We start from the raw sequence: 21,772 nt of genomic DNA on the forward strand, positions 1-21,772 counted from the left end.
AGCATCTGCGCCAGAATTTCAAAAGGCCACGTGCCCTCTGGCTAGGCGATCAGGACAAGGAGGCAAAGTGTGCAGTTGGCAATCTTCCAGAGCAGGAGTTCACTGGGAAGCTGGAAGGACAGACGTGGGAGGTGCTTCAGGGAGGAACAGGGCAAAGACCCCACTGGGAGGAAGGGTGCTTAGGAGAACACACACCTTCCTAGATGAGCAAACCACTTCTCCCAGAGTCCCCTGAAAGAAGGACGTCGGTGGAAAGAGACAAATGAGAAGGAGAAAAGGCTGTGGATTAAGTGAGCACTTGCAAAGCACCTGCACAGCCAGACCAGCACTAAGTGCCCTCATGGCCAATCCTGGCAGGAGACGCTGTTGGCCCCAAACAAGCAGAGGCAAGTTAGGGAGCAATTTTCTACTCCTCCTGATATTCTCGCCACGGCTCCCGAAACGTGGCAAAAAGAACATGTACACAATGCAGCAGCGAAGCTCTGACCAGTACTGATTTAGACTTCAGGGGATCCAGAGTTTAAGTAGATACAATGTTTGGCACTGATTTCCCTTTTTTCCGGGAAGAAGTCCAAGTTAGTTGGGAGCCCAGCAAGGCCTGATGTTTGTGGGGCCGCTAGGGCATGCTTGGCCTGCACGGAACTAGCACCTGCCTCTTTTCTGAGAGTCTAGGATGTTTCCAGGCAAGCCGGTGCGGCCCATCCTCATCAGTGTCTGTTCCTCTCAGGGGTCCAAATAAAGCATCTAAAGCGCATGGGCTTAGATCTGGATCTGAGACAATGGAGGATCCTTTCTGAAACATGGTCACCTGCTTATTTTTTTGATTGGGACAATTGTTCTTGAGAGCTAAAATTAGTCTATGTAGATGGTATGCCCTTTCAGACAAAGTCTTGCTCTGCATGTTCTGGAGAACCTAAAGGGAACAACTCCTCTCAGTCTGACCAGCAGTGGTCAGTTTCTAGGGTGGACCAAAGATCTCCCAGGCCCAGAGCCACAAGATCACGTGGGGTAGCTGTTTTCCAACTCCAGCATGCCAGAATCACCTGGAGGGCTGGGCGGGTCACCCACTGTTAGGGCGGGGCCCATGAATCTGCCATCCCCAGGGCCTTCTCAGGCAATGCTGTGGGCCCAGGTCAGATTGGGAGACCACTGGGCTAGGTTTGGAGCCCTGAGATAGAGCCCCTCATGGAGACGGTCACTGCCACGGACGCTGAGCTTTCTGTGTTCCGAGGAGGCAGTGTCTACTTAACTGATACCCCCCGTGCCACTGAAAGACCGGAGGCATGAGTTCCCACTGGGAAAGTAACTACTGCTGCCTCTATCCTCTGTCACCCCTGAGCTGAAGCAGTTCTGGGCTGAGGTATCCTGGAGGCATGTGGGGGAGGCTAGCAGAGCAACAAGGACAACAGAGGCGGGTTCCCCTATACTCTCAGGAAGCAGATCCCCCCCTACAGTGGTGCCCAGGGCAGGTAAATGATCCATGGGAGGCTCCATCATGACACACTGTCTAGTTACAAAACCCCAAATGCCCTCAACTGAGGGCCTCACGGATCACCTGGATGCTGTTTGGTCCTTCCGCTCACAGGGCGGTTACACTTCTACCCCTCTCCACCAGGGAAACAGAAACTCAGATCTGGAGCCTTTGATAGCCTTGCTTGTAGGATTCACATCACCTAATGTGTAAAACTGTCAATGGCTGGATACAGGGGGAAAGTGCTCTGCTCTTTTCTCCCCTTTCCCCACCCAGCATCTTGTTTCAATTTTAAAAACCTGCCTCCTTTGCTAAAACTTCACCTCTAAGAGCAAACGTAACTCAGACATGATTTCAAATTGTAGGCTAACTGCCTTCTGGATTAGGGCTAAATTACCCAGGCAGGTAGGCCATAAGCTTCTCTTCCACAAATGTCATGCTCAAGGCTGTGGTCACTATGCATATCCTGAGGATAATTACAGATTTGGATAGGAGCCTCAGTTTACCCATTTTATAAACTGGAATATTAACCTCAACCTCAACCTCAGAGGTTAAAAAAAATGACCTCTCCTCTGGCTCACTTCTTGGGACCCTCGTGACAGGTGGGTGCTGTCAGGACAGATGGAGACAGCACACAGACCATCCTCCCCCTAAGGGGATGGGGGACAGCTAGTACCTTATCTGAGCACAGCAGGGCTCAAAAGGTAATTGTCCTTCCACAGAACCCCTGCCCTCTCCAAAAAAGGAAGATAGGGAAGGAGAAAATAGGCAGGACCACATCCTTCCCCTGGTCCCTCTTCGTGAAACATGCAGAGAGAGCCAGTGTCCAGAGGGTCATCCACAGGTGGGTTCTCCCATAATATCAAGCAGCGCCCCCATGCAGTGGGTCACTGTCTGCCCCAGTGGGCTTCTCAGATCATGTGCAAACAAGGACACATGGCCACCCTTTGTATTAATTCTTCGAGACACCCACGGGGTCAGGACAGGTTTGTATGTTCTGCCCGCTGTTTGGTATTATTTTAGGCACCTAGTGTGTTTGAAGGCAGGGCACACAAGGGATGTCAATGTCTAAGAAGCAGCAAATCACAGAGGCAAAGAAGAGAAGTCAAACCAACCTGCCAATAGTGGCATTTTCTCCCTTTGCCCCACAGTTAGTGCAAGTGACATAGAATATTTTTGTGAGGGACTGGGATTTTTTTTTTTTTTTTTTCAAAATGGAAGTTACCAAAGCATACAACTCATTAATTCTGAATGTTAGAGGAGTTTTAACAATTGTATTTATGAGGACTGGTGTTCTAAGAGGGCAAGATGACCAAACCAAAACAAACTCCAAACAATGAATTCTAGGATCTTCCTATGCTTTCCTAGCGATCCCTAGCAGTTACTTTTCCACATACACTAGGCATTCCTGCTACTGATTTCTGAGATTTCAGAGCAGGTCTTAAAGTTCCTGATCAGCATCTGCAGGTCTGAGCCCTGTTCTGCTAACAAACTGGGGTATGTAGGACACCAGGGGAGGACACTGCCGGGGGCATAATTAATCAAAGGCTCAAGATGATAGGGAACTGGTGGGGAAAGCACAAGCTCTTTTTTGGTAGAGGCAGTCCCTGTGAAACACACAAAAAGCCTAGAAAGGCTTTAGGGCTCAGCACGCTGTGCTGGAGGAGGGGACAGGATGAGCCATGGACAGTGCAGCCATTGCTCCCAGACGTGAGAAATATCCATCTTTGGTGATCTGAAACCTGGATTCTGCCCGCAGAATCCTGCCCCTGCTCGGTAGAAGATCACCAGCAACAGACAACCTCCTGGTCACCACATATAGTGGCCATTTCTCCATCTTCTTTGACTTGGTGGCTTTGTCCCCTAATAGACTGTAGTGTCTACTTTTTCTCTACGCTCATGGTCACAGGCCAGTTTAGACCCTCACTGTTCGGGACATGACCTATTGTACCTGTTTCCTCCCCTCTGCTGCCAGATTGATCTTCACCTAAGAGATGAGAAGACCCATGGTGGAGTACGTCCACACTTAGGGATTCAAGATGCTCCATGATGCCATGACACCTGCTCATCACCTCAGCTTTCCTCCCTCGTCCTCTGAATGCACACTGAACCCAATCTCCTCCCAGTCCCATTGCCTCTCAGCTATATGACTCACCCTAACCTCCTACCTGGTTTCCTGGGTTCCACTCAGGCCCCACACAGCTGATTCTCCATAACCAAGGTGGGTTCACACCTCTGCTTCAATCCCTCCACTCCCGACAGAATGAAATCTAGATTCCTGTCATGGCCTGAGGCCCTGTAGGGTGTGGGCCCTGACACCTCTGCCCTCACATCCACTCCTCCAGCACCTGCCACCCAGATCTCCTCTGCTTCTGGAACGTACCAGCCTTGGAGCCACCTTCTGCCTGGATCATTCTGTTCTGTCTTCATGAGGCTGGATCTTCCATAAATGCCATCTCCCTGGAGAGACCCACCATGCCATTCAGTCTTCCTCAGCTACAATCCCCCTCTCAATCTATGAAACCATTTTCTTCTTCACATGGACCAGTCCTTGGAGAGACCATGTTTGTGAGTTTATGTGTTTCTCATCTGCACATTGCATGGGGACAGGGACCCTCTCAGTCCTGCTCACCGTTGAACGTCTAGCACACATTAGTGCTTAGCATGTGAAATGTGCTCAATAAATATTTGATGAATGAATGAACCCAGTTCTACCCTACATACTTTCTGCTATGTCTAAACCAAATCTCACTGGCTCTCAATTATGACTTCACCTTTGGTTGTTAGGGTTTTGCTTAAGTCTCATCTTCGGGACAGACCGTAAGCGCATGGAGGGTGGTGTCTTACAATCCTTTGTGTATGGTGGTCCATTAGGCAAATAGAATTACTTGTGGAATTTAGGAGAATTCTAAGACTTCTTGTGACTTCTTGTATTCTTGTCCCCCACACCTGATCCCAGCAGCCAGCATGGTATTAAGCACATCACAGGTGTTCAATAAATGCACAAGAATGATGGCTTCTTACCGAGCTGGGCCCTGGACAAACTGGGATCAGGAGACTTTGATTTTCAGAATGGGACCTCTGTCTCTCTCTTCTGTACCCTGAACCTGCCAGCAACCCTTCCCCAGTGGTGAAGTTTATTGTCTCTTATTTGAACTGGGACTTTCTCATATAGGTTTGGATGGTCTTTGTTTTTTTGTTTTCTTTTGACCAGGAATAGAAGCACTTGCACTCTTTAACTTCATAGCTATCTTCCAACTATGCTTCATTCAGTCTCTTCTGTTGGAGGGATGCCACTGACTTCTTGTTTTAATTTTAACTGAATGCTTTTAGGCCAGCGGCACAGCCCCCAGCCCAGTGTTTCCTGGGCTTCTGTGTTAGTTGCACCAATTCTTACTGTGCTTTTTTTTTTTTTTTTTTCACTTTACCTTTGTCTTATTAAACTACACATAATTTCTTCAGAATGGATGCATGGAAAATAAAATTTCTAAGTTCTTCTGTGTCTCGTAATTATTTTGTCCACATGCTTGATTGATAATTTAGCTGTGGAGAATTCTATGATTATCCCAATTTTCTGCCAGGGTCAGTTTCTCTGTTTGTTTTTCTTGGTCTTTCTTGTTCCTGCTGCTGGTTTTCTTCAAATAGCTGTTGATCTCCAGTTGACCACTCGTATCTGAGAATGAGGTACAGAAAGGTAGACTGAAAGGGCTCTATATTTGGGGGTGGGAGGGGTCATGTGGCAGGCTTCTATTTGGGACCGGTGGGAGGAAAGCTGGAGTTCACCCCTAAACTCAGGAGGGTGAGTGTGTGCTCAAGTGCCGAGGTCGCACATCTGCCTCAGTTGTCCTTATACAGTTTATCACACGACTTTGGAAAGGAGCCCCCTGATACTTTGCATTGAGCTTATCACCTAACAGCCCATCAAGCTCCAAGTGCAGGGCCAGTCGTGATCAGCCATGTTGTATGACCCTTTGCCTTCTTTCAATTTTCAGCCCACACCTCACTCCCACACTCTGTTCTCAAGTCCTAGACTCCCTTGAGCATTCTGCTTTCTTTTCCATTGTGACTCTCCTCGTTTCATTTCTGGCCTCGGCTGCTTTGTTCCTTCAACGAAACTTCCATTCACTTCCACCCTCCACAAAGAGGTGGTATCTTTCTTTTGTCAAAGGGCCTCTGCTTCTTTTCACCATCATGGTTTGTGCTATTCTGCGTTTACCATCGGTTTAGCGGAGTCCCACATGAGGCTCCATCTGCCAGCTTAATCCAGAAGTTGCAATGGGAAGTTAATTAGACAAAGGGGGGTGCAGGGAATGACTCCAGACTTTTTTAGGCACTGCTGTCAGTAAAGGTTCGGCACCAAAAGTCACACACTTCAGAGATGTCAACTGCAGTGTTGTGACATGGGGAGAAGCAGCAACAAGGAAGGTGTTGTTGAAATACAGGTGTAAGTACAAACACTTGTTAGGTTTTCCTGTATGTTTGTTACCTCCTTCTTCACACAGGGGGACTCTGAGGCCAGAGTCTTAGAATTCTTCTAAATTCCACAAGTAATTCTATTTGCCTAATGGACCACTATACACAAAATGGGAGGCCAAGAAACACTGGACAGTGAAAATGGTTCATTGAAATGGGCTCCAGATTCCAGAATCACTAGAGTCCTAAGAGCAGGGGAGCCATCTACCCATGCATCCACTCACTGCTGTTCTCTTTTCAGTATGTAATCAAAGGCTCTCCTCCAAGCCAGCGGCTGGTGGAGCACAGATAATTGGACACAGTCCCTCCACCGAGGAAGTTTATGGGACCTGAAAGTCTTTTGGGTGTTTATCAAGCCCAGGATATGCATACAAGTAAGGATCTCAAAGAAGTGGGACCCTAATTGGATGCCTATGAGTGTACGTGAGCTGGTGAGGCCTTAAAGAATAGCCAAGTGTACCTGGTCTCAGGTTATCTTCAGATCTACCCTTCACTTTGACTCATCGACTGAAGGTCAGTAGCTCTGAGGGAAGTTGTACATTTGAAACGTATGAACTTGATTTCTTTGTCTCTGCAGGTCAACAGTAGGCACTGCGGATGATGGGAGTCCTGATTTATACAGACTTGCCGAAAAATAGACAATGTTTGTGTTTCTTTCCCCAGCTCGCTCCCACTTTTATGAGTGCTGTTAAGTTTCATTTCAGCATGTGAAATAATTTGTGACTCACTGAAATGAAACTCCACTCAGTCCTCATAAAAGCAGAATAAAATGGTATTTCCATGTTTCGTGTTCTGGTTTGAATCAGCCTGCTCTGTGGAGCTTAGTGGAATCTGCTCAAAATGCCATGTGGGAGCCTCTTGTCCCCTCCATTCCCTACCAGCTCGTCACCGTGCTTCTCAAAATTTCCCAGAACTCCTTCTGCCACCCTAAAATAGCAAAATTTATAGCTGAAGGGAACAGAGGAAAAAGCTAGTAAGTGAACCATGGCAGTATTTCTGTAAGTGCTGTCTTACATAAAATGTGGATGATTTCTACCTTTTATCCAATATAATTAGATAATAGTATTGGTGAATAGGTACAGATCCTTTGCTCACTAAACTCAAGATTTTTTTTTTATTACTATTCTTCTTTTTAACCAATTTTCTTTGCCTTACTCATTCACAAGTACCACAGGAATCCAAAACATTCTACTTTGGCAATTACTGTAACTAGGTATCGATACTGTACTTGTATTTAATTTCTTATACTCTTATTTAAGTATGCTCAACATTCTTATAAAACTTTATTAACTCTGACTTTACTCATTTGGATTCTTATGAGAACGGACTCCCCAAGGGGCTAAATTTAACCTTTATAGTTTCTCTCAGAGGAATAAGTGCTGTTAGAAAAATCACAGGTGGTATTTTTAACTTCTGTCAAAAAGTGAGTTGTTTTGCAGGAATTTGACTTCATGAGGTGCTTATGGGTGCATGCTCCCACCACCTACCAGGATGGTGGTCTTCCTGCTAGGACCGGTGGGCTGCCTGGAGGCAGCTGGTACTTGGGAACATCCATGCAGAGGAGATGGCAGTTCTGAGAACTGACAGGTGGGGCAAGGCTCCGATGAGCATGAGTCTGCCCACCTGCCACAGAGCATGGCCAGAGGGGCCACTGTCTGTACCTGTGTGCCCTAGTGCTCCTGTGCAGAGCAGTGGTGCTTGGTTAGTGCTAGTCTCACTTCAGCTGTCAGTAAATGCAATGATCGTTTGAGGCACTTGAGAGAGACTGGGGTGGGGGTTAGGGAAGGGGTGGCATCCGGGAATGGCAAGGCAGGTGTACCCATGTTACTGCCATCACGCCCAAGTGTAGGGCAGGTTGTGGCTTGAAGGCTGGCAGAGACCTGGTAGAGACCTTGGGTGGCATCTCACCCATATCGTTCTGACTGAAAAACTGGATATTTTGCTATCATGGCACAGGGAAGTTTCCTAACTGAAGAGTGTTCAGTGAGAACCAAGGTCACATGGGGCACCTGGGTGGCTCAATAGGTTGAATGTCCGACTTTGGCTCAGGTCATGATCTCCCAATTCGCAAGTTTGAGCCATGCATGGGGCTCTGTGCTGACAGCTTGGAGCCTGGAGCCTGTTTCAGATTCTGTGTCTCCCTCTCTTTCTGTCCCTCCCCGCCCCCCCCCCCCCACGACTTGTGCTCTGTCTCTCTCTCAAAAATAAATAAACATTAAAAAAAAAAAAAAAAGAACCAAGGTCACAGAAGGGACCCACTGGCACTGATCACTTAGAGCTGAAATCATGTCTGGCCACTTAACATTGACCCCACTGGCCAGAAAATTTCAGGACTCTTAGAAATGTCTGCACATTGGCAAGAACATTGCAAAAGATGCTGGCAACAGCCCAGAGGTAGCTCAGATGGTGCCTTCTAAAGGGTACAAGTGCTTTTTACTTGGAAAATTGTCCCTAAAGAAATGTTCATCGCCACGCTGTAGGATGGGCCCTGGAAGTGTGTAAGTTACGAAAGAAAAAAATCCTCCACTTGATTTGCTAGCAGATTTATAGAGAAATGCCGGCAATTCCTCATTTTGGTGACAATGATAAGACCTGTGTTCACACCCCCCAAGGCCCTGCACGTTCTCCACGACAACGCTGCAGCCCTGAGGGTCCAACTCCACCACCATCACGGCCTCCTTCTCCAGAAGGACACCTTGCCAAGACTCTTGGGCACCTAGTGCCTGTCACCCATGCATATCTGGATTTGATAACAAAGCTAGGCAGGGCCAGAGGGGTCTGGATATTGTCAAGCTTTTTTTCTGAAAAATCCCGTTTGGGGACTAGTTTGGACTTTGCAGGGAAAAAAAATCCACTAGGGTTGAAATGGCCCCAGGAATCGCCCTAGAGGTTGCATTTGTGTGTCTTGCTGCCTGCCTCCCCTTTTCCTCTGTCTCCACTGATTCACCAAAACGCTGCCCTCAGCCATGCTTGGGAAGCAGAGAGAACAAACAAGACGCACTACCTTATGGGGTCAGTCGGTCCCAGGCCTGGAGGCAGGTTTCTGGTTTAAGTATAGTTAGGGGGAATAATAGTTTCTCTCTCCCGTGACCCCTAGACTTTAAAATTTTTCACATGCTTTTAATAGTTCCATGAATCTGGACATCAGAGATGGGTGTTGACTTTGGGAGGTGTGGGCGCCCCGAAGCATCAGTAGCCACATGGCTCCTGGGATGCAGTTTCTCTTTTCCAAGCAAAATAAGACCCCTCAGAAGCCCTTGGTCAGTGGACTCCTTGTTTATTAGTCTCATGCTGCAGCTGCTGGTCAATGGAGGCCAAACAAGGAAGAGTGAAAATCAGAGGCAAGCCCTGGTTTTCCTTTCTGTGCCAAATGCACAGCAACCCTGCTATCCATCTGCCTGCTGAGGGCTCTGGGAGCCACCGCCTCCTCCGGCTCTCAGTGGGCTCACCTGCTGAGGACACAGCTGAGGCAGCCTGGCCTCAACCATGAGGAGGGCACATGTCTATGGCTGAAGGCAAGGACTCTCTCATGACAGGTGCAGACCCAACTGAGTCAGCAGGAAATATGGCACATACAGCACAATGGAGGGTGGCATCATCTGAGTCATGGCCCTCTGGGCACACACCCTCTTGACTCCTACCCCAATTCCAGCTGCTGTACACATCAGGAGGATGGCCATTCTGATGGACAAATAGGACCGTTACGCTGGGCCAGGGAGCCTTGCGTCAGGAGGGCCCAGCTTCAGGTGAGCCCCCAGCTCAGGCAGATTTAACGCAGGTGGAAGGTGCACTTCTACCCATCCCCTCTCCCTCCCTCTCTTTTTCCTTTTGTCTTCTTGAATGTTACTTATCATCATTCTAATGAGTTGCAGACATCCAACACCAGGATGGCTTTGGGGACTAAACTGCAGTTGTCCCCAAAGCCAGCATATTGAATTGAATTCCCAGCACATTCAATTCAGCATACTGAACCACCTGTGAAGGAATCTGCTTAGCTCGATGAGATCTTTTGTAGCTGAACAGAACATAGCTTGTCCAAAAACACATGCACATACATCTTCCAGTCTTACCTTAGCATTCTACCTGTTCTTCCCTTCGTCGGAATGGCTAAAGTTATTTTAAGATTTTTGAGATTATGATGTCGCCACTACTCTTCCAGCCACCTCAACTCCCAGCCTATAGATAAGCTTCATGCTCAGTCACTGCTGAGGGAGGGAGGGGTGCCAAGCTGCCGGAGACAGCACCATGGGTGCCTTATGGGGAAAATCCGTTCCGTCCCCAGGGCTCTGCCCTTCCCTGAAACCTTCTGGGGTGAGGGAGGCTCCCCTCCAAAGAAAGCCCCACCAAAGATACAAGGAAAACACGTCACCTGGCACTTGCCGTGCACACAGAGGTCGGTCTCATAGGGCCCGCAAGGTGTGCCATCCAGGACTCTGTCGGCCACCAGCAGTGGGGACTCCTTCCCAAGGGGTGAGCAGTAGAGTTCACATGGTTTATCTGAGGAGGGAAAGGGGAAGGTGGACATTGATGTGGGAAGTGGTTTGTGGGCCATGCAAGGTGCAGGTGCATACGGATGGTGGCCCAAATGATGAGAGGTCAGCATGGAATAAAGGTCACAGGAACCTGGCACATGCTCAGAGACATGGACCTGCCCCTTGGAACACTCAACACAACAAATGGAGAAAGACCCTCAGGCACAGGTGAACAACACATGGGTGAGGGCTCTGTGGGCTTTTATTCATCTTATTCTTCCTTTTCTTTAAGACATTAAAAATACCAGGTTGAAAAAGCATTTTGTTGTGTGCTAACATCTAAGTGAGTTGAATATATATGAAGGGTGAGACTAGGAGCGTCTCTTGTTGTGGGGGCTGGAAAGGAGGAGAAGGTGAATCAGAATGCCTTTGGGTAGGAGGGGGTGTGAGCCCCATGGATGTCTCTACAGCAGTAGCTTTTACTAAAAGCTTTAGTGCTCCACTGGCTGTTGGATAAAAACTGCAGGGCTGAGATATGTAGCAAGGTCCTGGAAGAAACTGAGCAGGAGTAAAATACAGGAACATAGCAGCCTCTAGGACAACTTGGAAGGGTCATGTCAGAACCAAGAGAGCTCCTAGAACATGACAAGCTCTCATGCCTTTGCCAAAACTCTTCCTTCTGCTTGGAAACCTCTCTCTGCACATAGCTTTCTGGGAGATTCCTATCACCCTAGAAGCTTCTACTCCAGAGCTCTCTCCTCTCATGCCATCTCTGACATGGAATCTCCCTCTGCACTTTGCTTATGCCTCCATTAAAGCCCTTAACTATTATCCTATTGTTTTATAATTGTTTGAGTAACTTCCATATACAAGAGGGTTTCTTATAAGGTGAGTTCCATTGCTAAAAGAGTTTGAAAGGGATGGATTTTAATTATTATCTTTGGATTTGAAGAACTGACAGTACTTGGAGTCCCTGGAGGACAAGGGACTGAGATTTTTCTCTCTTGTCCTCAGGCCAGGTCCAGGACCTGGCTCGCAGAAGGACTTGGTAAATATTTTAATCTTTCCATATAAACTTTAGAATTAGTTTTTCAAAATCTACAAAATAACTTCCTGGGATTTTGATCGGGATTGCACTGAATCTATAGGTCAAGTTGACAAGATCAACTGACATGACAATATTGATTCTTGTCATGAATCATTGAAACACGGAATTTCTCCCCATTTAATTTTTTAAATTAATTCCTTAGAGTTTTTCTCATATAGATCTTACACATATTTTGTTAGATTTATACCTAAATATTTCATTTCTTGGGTGCTCGTGTAAATGGTATTGTGCTTTTAATTTCAAACTCCATTTGCTCATTGCTGGTATACACAAAAGTGTATTTTTGTACCTTTACTTTATATCTTGTAACCTTGCTATAATCATTTACTAATTCCAGGAGTTTTTTTCTTTTCTTCTATTTTTTTTTTTGTTGTTGATTCTTTTGGATTTTCTACATAAATCATCATGTCATCTGCAAACAAAGGTAGTTTTATTTTTCCCTTCCCAATTTGTGTATTTTTCATTTCCTTTTCTTGTCTTATTGTATTAGCTAGGACTACCAGTATGATGTTGAAAAGGAGTGGTGAAAAAAAAAAATCCTTGCCTTGTTCTTGATCTTAACAGAAAAATCAAGCTTCTTTTTTTAATAAAGGAATGGATTTTGTTCTTCCGTATGTAACTGAGAAAGAGGAATGCACCCTTCTCTCTCTGTGTCACCTAATTCCAATGATGTTTATGTGATTATTTTGCAAGGAAACCTCCAGAGAGAGAAACAGCAGCATGTCTGTGCTGCCTCTGTCAGGCCCTTTGTTTCCACCATGATCTTTCTCCACTGGGTCCTTCCACTGGTTTCAGGTGAGCAAGGGCAGGGGTAGAAAAAGGCTTCTGGAGTTGACTTGGCCTCAGAAGACCTTGACATTCCAGCTGGATAGTTCTTGTCAGAGCAGATGTGCTGTCTCACCCAGGCTCTGCGGCTTTCATGACTGAATGACATTCACTAAACCACCACCATTTTCAGCAGCTTTCCAAAGCTCCTCTCTCGTGGAGCTCTGCTGACCAACATGCCCAGTGGGATTCTTGTCTTATAACACTAGAGAGAAGCTACAGAGGTTCAGTAGAAATGTTCAGCTTGTTTGTTCCAGTTAGTTGTGGGCGGAAACTGCTGTGAAGAATAGTTTCCCAGGTAAGTAAAGTAATGATGTTTCAATGTTTATTCATTCCAAAAACAGGAATTGAGCCCCTCCACCACACAAGGCACTCTTGTGGCACTGTGGGGAAAGAAAGATGAGTAGTGTATGCTTTTCAAGGCCCTGGTGGTCTAAGGGACAAGTACACAGCAAATCCCAGAAGAGGCAGACTGTGAAAAGCCACATGAAATGGACCTGAGCTGTCAGAGGACAGGGCATTAAGTGGAAAGAATGACCCATTTCCCAGCTAGCAGGCTAGAGGCAGTTGTCCCTCCATTTAAGTGGAATGACCCAAGAAGGCAGCCAGTGGAAGAGGTATGGGAGACTAAAATGTAAAGTGAGATCAGGTTCTGGGAGGCTCATCTGACAAAAATTTTGAGGTGCTCTTTGGGACCTTGAGGTTTCCTGTGAGCACCTTGGGGAATGACTGGGAGAATGCAGCACCACAGCCCCCCGTCTGAGTCGACGGGTGTATCTTCTTCACATCCTAGGTAGGCTTCCTCTAATGTTACATTGTAAGGAAGGAAGGGTCCCCTGGGTCCAAGAAATCTTAAAACTACGTATTTTACCTTTAAACTGCCTCAATACTTGGCATAACTGAGCTTTGAAGTGATTTGTACAATAGCAGTAATAATGGTGATGATTTTGATAAAATCATAAGTAACATTAATTATATTCCGTGTACAAGGCAGCATGCTAAGTAGTACCTGTGCACTTCAGGTGGGTGCTGTCATTGCTCCATCTTATAGACGAGCATGTGAAGCTCAGAAAAGGTACAGGCTACCCAGAGTCTCTTGATTGGCAGGGCCAGACCCTAGCCTCTTTGTGCCAGCCTAGTTTTCTTTCGGACACTGGGGGCCAAAAAAACCCAAGAGACAAAATGGTGTTACTGAAAACAAACCACTAGTTTCATGAATGTTTCTGGCTTCTGAATATACTCTGACTTGAGCAGAAATGGAAATGGGATTTGGGTGAAAAAGTAGAGGGTCTTTTGAGACAAGTTAGAAAGACCAGACTTCGAGAGGTGAAGACTTTTGGGGGCCCTTTGGTGTAAACAGGAAACTAGAGATTCTCCAAAGCAGGGGGTTGACCTCAAATGGAGGATTTTTAGCAATGACCCCAGGCAAGAAAGTATACTCAACTCCATCCACTCTGGACTCTTGCACCTGCAGACACTGTCCTCCTTGGCTTGGGAAGTCTGGGGGCACCCAGACTCCAGAACAGAGTTCAGACATAACACTTCCTTCCTTTGCTCAGACTGAAACTCCATTTGTCCATCTCCTTTTCTAAGGTCTGTGCTCAGAATTTAGGGTACCCCACACCTCTAGGAAGGTGTAGTACTCTCTCCCAAAGGGACTCAGGACAACCTTTATAAAACTTGAGGAGAAGCCCCTCAAAATTCCCTGAATATTCCCATTGGATGGGCAATTAACCTCCAGATAAATAAGGTGCTGTAATTTTCTTTGAGCACAGTATCTTACATTCTTAGTAGTACAGAAGGAGGTCAAATCTTAAAAGTTATACAACCACACACTCCAAAGAAAGAAGCTTAGAGTGTCCCTCTTGGCTGATATATGCCAAGATGAAATTCTGATTAAGGCTGGACTGTCTGCTGTAAATCCTGGTCTCTCACTCGCCCACTTGTCTCCAGGACTCATATTTTGATGAAGAAACCACACAGGGCAGGGGAGATGAGCTCAGGGGCTTGAGAGCCACCTGATCATATCTGCTCATTGGATGCCTGGAGGACTCCCCCTCGTGCTTCATGATGAAAAGGACACTTGTGGCTACTGGCACTCTTGCTGTTCTCTCTGCCAAGTGGTTACAAGGTCTTACTAAGGTGGAGACACCACTGAATTTTGAGGCCATCACAAGTGCTCACTCCAGCTCTGGCTGGCTATCTTGGGGGAGGGGTACACGCTGAGGAGGCTGCTTTGTCCCCTATCCCCAAAGCTACCCACCATGACTCCAAAGCCAAGCCTTAGTTGATTGGACCAGAAGCAGCCACTTGACTGTAGCTGTGCCACTCAGTTCTTTTTCTCCACCACAACCTCACAGCCATGCCTCAACTGGTTAGACTAAGTGTAGCCACAGGTAGACCAATCAGAGTCTCCCTCTTGAAAAAATCAGCACTAAATTCAGATATGGAACAGGTGTGTCTGTTCATGATTGATGGATCTGAAATAAGTCTATACCCCCTTATCCATAATCCAGAATTCCAAAAAGCTCTGGAAACTGCAAGCATGTTCTTATACTTGTGGCAAACACATTTGGCAGCAAAACCAGGCTTGACTGACATGAGGCTGTTGGTAGTGTGCAGTATCCTCATTAGAGATTGTTCATGGATTACTTGGTAGAGACATCACATGCATCCCTGGACTGTGGGGTGCTTCCCAGGGCTCCACTGGGAGTATTAAGTAATATATGGTCGATATACTGTTGTTACCTAACACCAAAAATGTTTGGCCATATCTGGCCCCAAAGCACTCAGATAAAGGATAAAGGTCCTTTATCAGGAAAGGTGCTGTGGGTGACCCATCAGCCTGCATGTGGACAAATCATGAGAAAGCCAGTCTGCAGGTGGGGGGCAGGAAGATACAACTCACAAACACATTGGTTGTGGTGGGCATGGAGAGGGGGTTCGGATATTTTCAGAGGCCCTGGCCTCAGACCCTCATCCGGGCCCTCGGGATCTGAGACACCCTTCATCTTTGCAACAACTTTCTCTTTTTCATTAAGCAAGTGGAGTCAGCTTGGCCGAACTGCAGTCAGAGAGTCCTTAACCATCATACCCTCCAGCCCCTGGAAGGCTGAGACCCAGAGTGGCTTCTGCCATGCCGGGGAGGCGCTGGGAATGCACCTCCACGTCCAGACATGGCCTTCGCCAAGCCCTCCGACACTTCAGTGGGCATGTGGCCTGCTGGCTTGGGCGGGAAGGACTGAACTCCTGAAGGTTTCTACTTAAATGAGATTCCATGGGGAAAGCAGAAATGGGGTGGGTCTGGCAACAGGGCATCTCAATGGGTTTCTGTCTAAAGGCTTTCCCACCCAGAACTATTTTCTAAGGAGAGCCTTTGTCTTCTTTTGGAGGTGGTATGGATTTGTGGTCCTGAGCCCTCTCTTGGAAAATCTACCTCTGCAAGAATTCTTTTTTTTTTTTTTTCAGCAGGAGAAAAAAGAAAAAATATAGCTTCCCCTTTCTTGAACTGTGCGTCACTCGCCAAAGAATTCCGCAGTGATAGCAATGCTATGAATAGGGCAGTCATAATGGGCTTCGAGAGAGCCCAGAGCCCGACCACAGGAATCGTTCCCATCACGGCTGAGCTAGAATTGGGCCTTTTATAAGCTGATTTTTGAGAAGAACGCACTTATAATCTGTATTCTCCCCCTTGCCCTCTGAATTGGCCATTTATTATTTTGTTTTCATCCTTGTTAAATGCTCCTTTCACAAATGCTGGCTTCTGTTTATATTTGACAGGGAAATGAAACCAAATATGCAAGAAGTCATGACAATTCCACCCCGGAGGAGGAGGTGTCAAGCTACCCTTGCAAAGCCCTGAACTTGGGGTCCCTCCTTCAAAGACAAAATGCATACTGCCCGCTAGCTGTCCTTATCAAATAGGGTAGCACTTCCCAGATCAAAGGCAGTAGCACTCTGGCTATAATTATTGATGGTTTTGGTAGAGAGACATGAAAAGTGAGTGGGCAAGAACATATTCTGAATCCGGCAAGCTTCCCCAAATCGCTGCCCTGAGAAGCTTCTTTGGAGGGGGATCCAGGGCAGACATCAGTTTCAGCCACTGTGATGATAAGAGAACTAAGGAGCTCAGTGATCCAAAAGTGGTTACAAGTAAAATAGAAGCTTAATCTGGACTTGGAGAAATCTGTGGAAAACCAGCCATTTAAGTGGGATTTCTGCATCGAATAAAAGAGAACTGAAAGCTGAAGCAGACCAAGGAAAGAATAACAACTCTGTGTGCATAGCTGGGTGGAAATGGGTGAGTCTTTCTTAGATCTGACCTCTTTTTGCTCCTGACAAGCAGCAGAGGACACGACAGAGGGCCTAAGGGGTCTTTACCCAGCAGGCTGGGATGGCTGATGGTTTGGAAACAAGTCTGCTCCGCATCAGAACTGACTGCAGTGCTGGAAACAGCTTCTGCTTGGGGCTTGCTCCCTCCAGATTAGGGGCTTGAATGTGCTAGTGACATGTGGAAGCCTCCTGTGTCTTCCTGCATCTGAGGAATGGCCGGGCAGAGAGAAGTGAGGATCCTGGGCGAGCCCCTGCGTCCAGCTGCATGTGTTCCTTTGGGGAGGGCAAGTCTGCTCGGCCTCCTCTCTCCTTGGTCTGCAGAAACAGCTGAGGGTACGGAGGCCACTCTTCTCTTGAAGTCTTGGTTAGGTGATGGTATACCTACAATCACACAGCTCCAAACGGTGGTGTTCTTTTTTAAAAAGGAGAAGGTCTGGGGAGCTCCCAGATGCTTTTAAATGAGCCCATAGCTGAGCAGGTCGGTATTATCTGCGATGATTTAGAGCATCTCATGTTATTTTACAACTCAGTTCAAAGCACGTGGGTCAGGTTGCTGGGTTAAAAGCGACAGGTCTGAGGCCATTACTCCCTGTGATGCCTGGGTCTACCCCTACAGCTAGGTACACTTGACCCTGTAAGAACAGACTGCAGCATGTAGATTTTAGAAGTTCTTTAAACCACAAAGAAGAAACCTAAGACCTGGCACAGGAACTTCATTCTCCTACAGAAGCCTTAGAGACTCTGTTACTGCAGTTCTTATTAAAGCCTCTTCACTTGACACTTCTGAAGTCATGCTCTCTTACTCGAGTATGGGAAGCCGGATGATAGCTGGTTATTTTCTGAGTCACCTCCTCCAGAACTGGGGTCCCTCCCTGCTTCTTATCAGCTGCAGGGACTCAGATAGGTCCCATGACCTGTAACCTCTCCTCTCTGCATGGCTCATTATGCATATTAATTGAGATGATGTATGCAGAGCTAACCTGTGCCTGGCATATGATGTGCTCAACAAATAGGACCATATTGTCATCATTACAATACAGTCTTATCTCCAGGAGACAAAAGTCTAAAAAACCCTGAACTAGTCCATGGCCACAGGAGGCTGTGTGTCTGTGGCGGCAGGGCGGGGGGGGGGGGGGGGAGGCTGGGGGGGAAGGCAGTCTTTATCAATGATAAATAGACATCACAAATCCTACAGACAAGATATACCACCTAGAAGCTTATCAGCCACTGGAAATGCCTGCAGCGGCCCATGGGGAAGCTTCCCTTGAGCTGGGAGAAATCTCTTGGAAGGAAAACGTGACCTGTGCCTATCATCGTCTTCGGCGAGTTGTGAACTGGCCTCCAAACTTTTTTTTTTTTTCAAACACTCTAGGCAAAGAGTAAAAGCCAACCCCAAAACGAACCGAGAAAGAAATGCAAGAAAGCATCAACCTTGGAAATAGAGACAGCAGACACAGAGACCCACCATCCTGTCCCTGCAGAGCCTTGCTCTCCTCAAAGCTGGCCCTGGGCCCCTCAGCACATAGCACCGTGCGGCAGGCCGCCAGCACACCCGCCTCGCTGCAAATGGGGGTGCAGGACAATTCTGGTCTGCTGCCCGCCTCACAGCTGCTTTTAAGAAATCTCCCAGGGCTGGGTCATCCAAGTTCAACCCCACTGCTCGAGAAGCGGGCCCACTGCTGCCTGGGGTAGCAGGACTGGAGCATCCTGTTGGATGGATTGCTGGGAAGGGGGGGCCCTGTGGGTTTTCCCAGGAGGTGTTTACATTCTTGGAGAAGGGGGGGGGCACTGTGAAAGGACGTGCCATATGCCTTTACCATCAACCACTACTGCTGTCAGCAGGCCCTTCTTCTTGCTGCTGAGCCGGTCATGCGTCTGGCACTGCTGGTCCCGGAAGCTGGGCAGGCCCTTGGGGCAGGGAAGGTTCTCGCAGACAGCGTGCTCCACACTGGCGCCCAGGCAGTGCGTGCCTCCAGGCCCAGGGCTAGAAGGAAGAGAAAGGTCCGTGTTAACCAGACAGTGCTGTGGAAACAGCAGGGGCATTTGGATTTTGCCTCTCTTGCCAAAAGGGGGAGGGGCCAGGCAAAGTTTCCAAAGCACCCTCCCTCTGCTCTTACACACCATATCTCGGCAATCCCAGCCCCGTGCTGAAGGCATGTTTAAGTGAGCCATCAGAAAAATGCATCCAAGAACTGTAAATCAGGGTCATCTGGAAATAGAATACAGTGAGTATAAGTTCGGCAAGATCCACAAATTGTGTCTTTCATCTGAACCTAAAACTTGGCCATCTGTAACACTGAACACCCAAAGGGGAATTTTTAGTGTGTGGGGTTTTTTTGTTTGTCTGTTTGTTTGTTTTATTTTTCTATAAAACAAAGGCCTTTAAATGGCTCCTGCATACATTCTGGAGGTCGCTAAGTATGAGTAAATAGCTCTTGTTTACTTTATAATAAAAAGAATCAGAATGATTAATTAACTTGTTCATGGGCTTTGGGTGGAGACTGGTCAGATCCGGGCTCTGCAACCTTTGCTGGGGCAAGCGTGAGACCAAATGTGATCAATGACACGGCATGGGTCCCAGCTCTGTGCTTAGACTGGGGTTCTATCTAAGCAGTTCCGGAGACTCAGCTGTGTTCTCTGACCTAGCCCATGTGTGTGAGGGGCACTGAGGAGGAACAACAGGACGCTGGTCCAGCTGTGGCTGAAACGTGGCTCTGCCCACTGCTTCCATGAGGCCCTCAGGTGTCCCCATCAGGCTCTGAACCGAGCAACCTCAGTGGCTCCTTTCATTTCCAGGAGACCCAAATCACCATGATGGAGTACCGCTGTTTTCTCCCTGTACTTTCTACTGAAATTGATCATTCAAGAGAAAAGAATGCAAATCACAATTGTTTTGCTCAATGGATTCTCACAAATTGCATTTACCTGTTGGCAAGATATTTTTGACACATTAACCATTTCATACTAAGTATTTCTTTTCCTCCCTTTGCCATTCCTTGTGTTTAGACAACTGGAGGCCACCCTCTGATCACATGAGGGGAGATATATCACAGCAGAAGTCCTCAGGCTTTTGTGTCACAAAAGTCTACACCAGGGGCTCTACAAACATTTTTGGCAAAGGGCCAGATGGTGAATATTTCTGTAGGAACTACTCAACTCTGCCACTGTAGCAAAAAAGGAGCCAGAGATGATGCATAAACAAAAGGGCATAACTATGCACCAATAACACCTTATTTAGAAAACCAGGTGATGAACCAGATTTGGTCCATGGGCCATTGTTTTCCAGCTCTTTGTCCGCATAAATGTGTTGGAGAAAACGTCTGGAATGGGAAGAAAGGCTTCTTTCATACCCCTATGACCATTTCATATATACCAGACAACATCTCTCTCACCTGGGCATGGTGACAGCCTTGTGAGAGGGTACATACTGGTGGATCTAGAGAGGGACCCTGAGTTCTGATCTCCAAGTTAGGAAATAGCAGAACCTCTCTGAGGTTTACAGGATCTGAGAACAGAGGGACCTTTTGTTCTTTTTCCTTCCCAGAGCACAAGGCAGGCAGCTGGATCTCAGAGAAATGATTGCATGGCATAGAGAGAGTCTCAGACAGCCTCCCCAAGAACCTAGGGCCTGCATACCAAGTGTGAACAGATGAATGGTTCCTGTGTCACAAAGCACACTGTGGAAGAAACAGAGAGGGGAAAAGCCATGCGGACCAGCAGGAGGACATCTTCTTTGTAATAGACAAGTTCCCATGGCTGGGATCAGAGAAGGGATGGGTAAGGCTACAGATGCTGTATGGCGAGAAGTTCTGGGTTGAATCGTGTCCATCCTAAAATCATATGAAGTCCTAACCCCAATGCCTCAGAATGTGGCCTTATTTAAAAATAGGACCACTGCAGATGTAGTTAATTAAGATGAGATCATACCAGAGCAGGGTGAGTTCCTAATCCAATATGACTAGTCTTGTTATAAAAAGGGGAAATATGGAGATGGAAACACAGAGGGAGAGCACCATGCAGAGATGAAGACAGAAATCAGGGTGATGTTTCTATACTCTAAGGAACGACAAAGATCACCAGCAAGCCACTAAGCAGTTAGGAGAGGTGCAAGGAACAGATTCTCCTTCACAGACTTCTGAAGGAACCAATCCTTCCAAGACCTTGATCTGGCAATTCTGGCCTCCAGAACTAGAAGCGAAAAAACTTGTGTTGTTTATGCCACCCAGTTAGTAGCAGTTGGTCATGGCAGCCCTAGAGGACAAACATACCAGACTACACAAGAATCACTGAACTTAGCTGCAGACTCAGGGAAAATGGGGCAAAAACTCCGGAAGTGATTAAGAATCCAACATGGACTAGAATGGAGTTCAAAAACACAAATTAAAAAAAAATAAAAAACACAAATGCAAATGAAAAATTGATTTCTAGAAAAATAAAGAAAGCTATGTTTTCCTACACACTTCAGGGTGTGAACTGAGATCTGTGCACATCATGTAATTACGCTCCTGAGATGTCACTGAGCTTTATTTTAGCTTCCATTGTACCCACCTGTGTCAATTGTTTTTTCCAGGTTTGCATCTGACTGACCCTCATAAACCAACTAACTTTATGGTTAATAGCAGGTTGGTGGAGAGATTAGACAGGATGGGAAAACTCCTGGATCCAGGAGAAAGTGGGTCTGGAGGGATTCCTCATGTGCCTCAGGGTGCTTTCTTCCTGAACTCTGTTTATCTTGTTTCTTCTCCCTGTCCCTTCTCCCATGGGCAAGTCCCCTTTCAGCCACCCATCTAGCTCACTGTCCCATCTTCTCCACCCCCCACCCTGACTCTCTGTCCATCCTTGAGGCCACCTCCACCCTGCAGCCTCTTTTTATTTTCTACCTGGAGCCTGTCCTGACCCGGCTTGGTTCTCTGCTATACTGCTTATCATCAACCTTGTGAAATGGTGAGCTAGATTACTGTCTTCCTCCTACTTTTCTGTAGCTTTTAGCAGAGAAACTTGCACAGGCAAGTTAACAAACTGTTAACAAACCGTTAACAAACGGTAGTTAGACTGAGTTGAACTATATTATCAAAATTTATCTTAAAATGA

The 21,772-nt window shown here is 46.9% G+C and overlaps 1 protein-coding gene and 1 long non-coding RNA gene across 6 annotated transcripts in view; one reads left to right on the forward strand and one right to left on the reverse strand.

Annotated features, from left to right (window-relative positions):
- ADAMTS17 (ADAM metallopeptidase with thrombospondin type 1 motif 17) overlaps positions 1-21,772 on the reverse strand; it is a 344,515-nt gene that overhangs the window by 106,527 nt on the left and 216,216 nt on the right. For all 5 annotated transcript variants that reach the window (XM_045448785.1, XM_045448788.1, XM_045448786.1 and 2 more), the window contains exons 13-14: positions 18,499-18,665; positions 10,314-10,441 (exon numbers count right to left, since the gene is read on the reverse strand). In XM_045448785.1, the coding sequence (XP_045304741.1) occupies positions 10,314-10,441; positions 18,499-18,665 (295 nt within the window). The remainder of the gene's footprint in view (positions 1-10,313; positions 10,442-18,498; positions 18,666-21,772) is intronic.
- On the forward strand, positions 8,133-17,459 carry LOC123582564. Its single transcript, XR_006704463.1, has 2 exons — positions 8,133-9,690; positions 16,130-17,459. It is a non-coding gene; the product is annotated as an uncharacterized LOC123582564 (long non-coding RNA).

The sequence above is a fragment of the Leopardus geoffroyi genome, chromosome B3, assembly GCF_018350155.1.
Source record: "Leopardus geoffroyi isolate Oge1 chromosome B3, O.geoffroyi_Oge1_pat1.0, whole genome shotgun sequence".
Taxonomy (NCBI): domain Eukaryota; kingdom Metazoa; phylum Chordata; class Mammalia; order Carnivora; family Felidae; genus Leopardus; species Leopardus geoffroyi.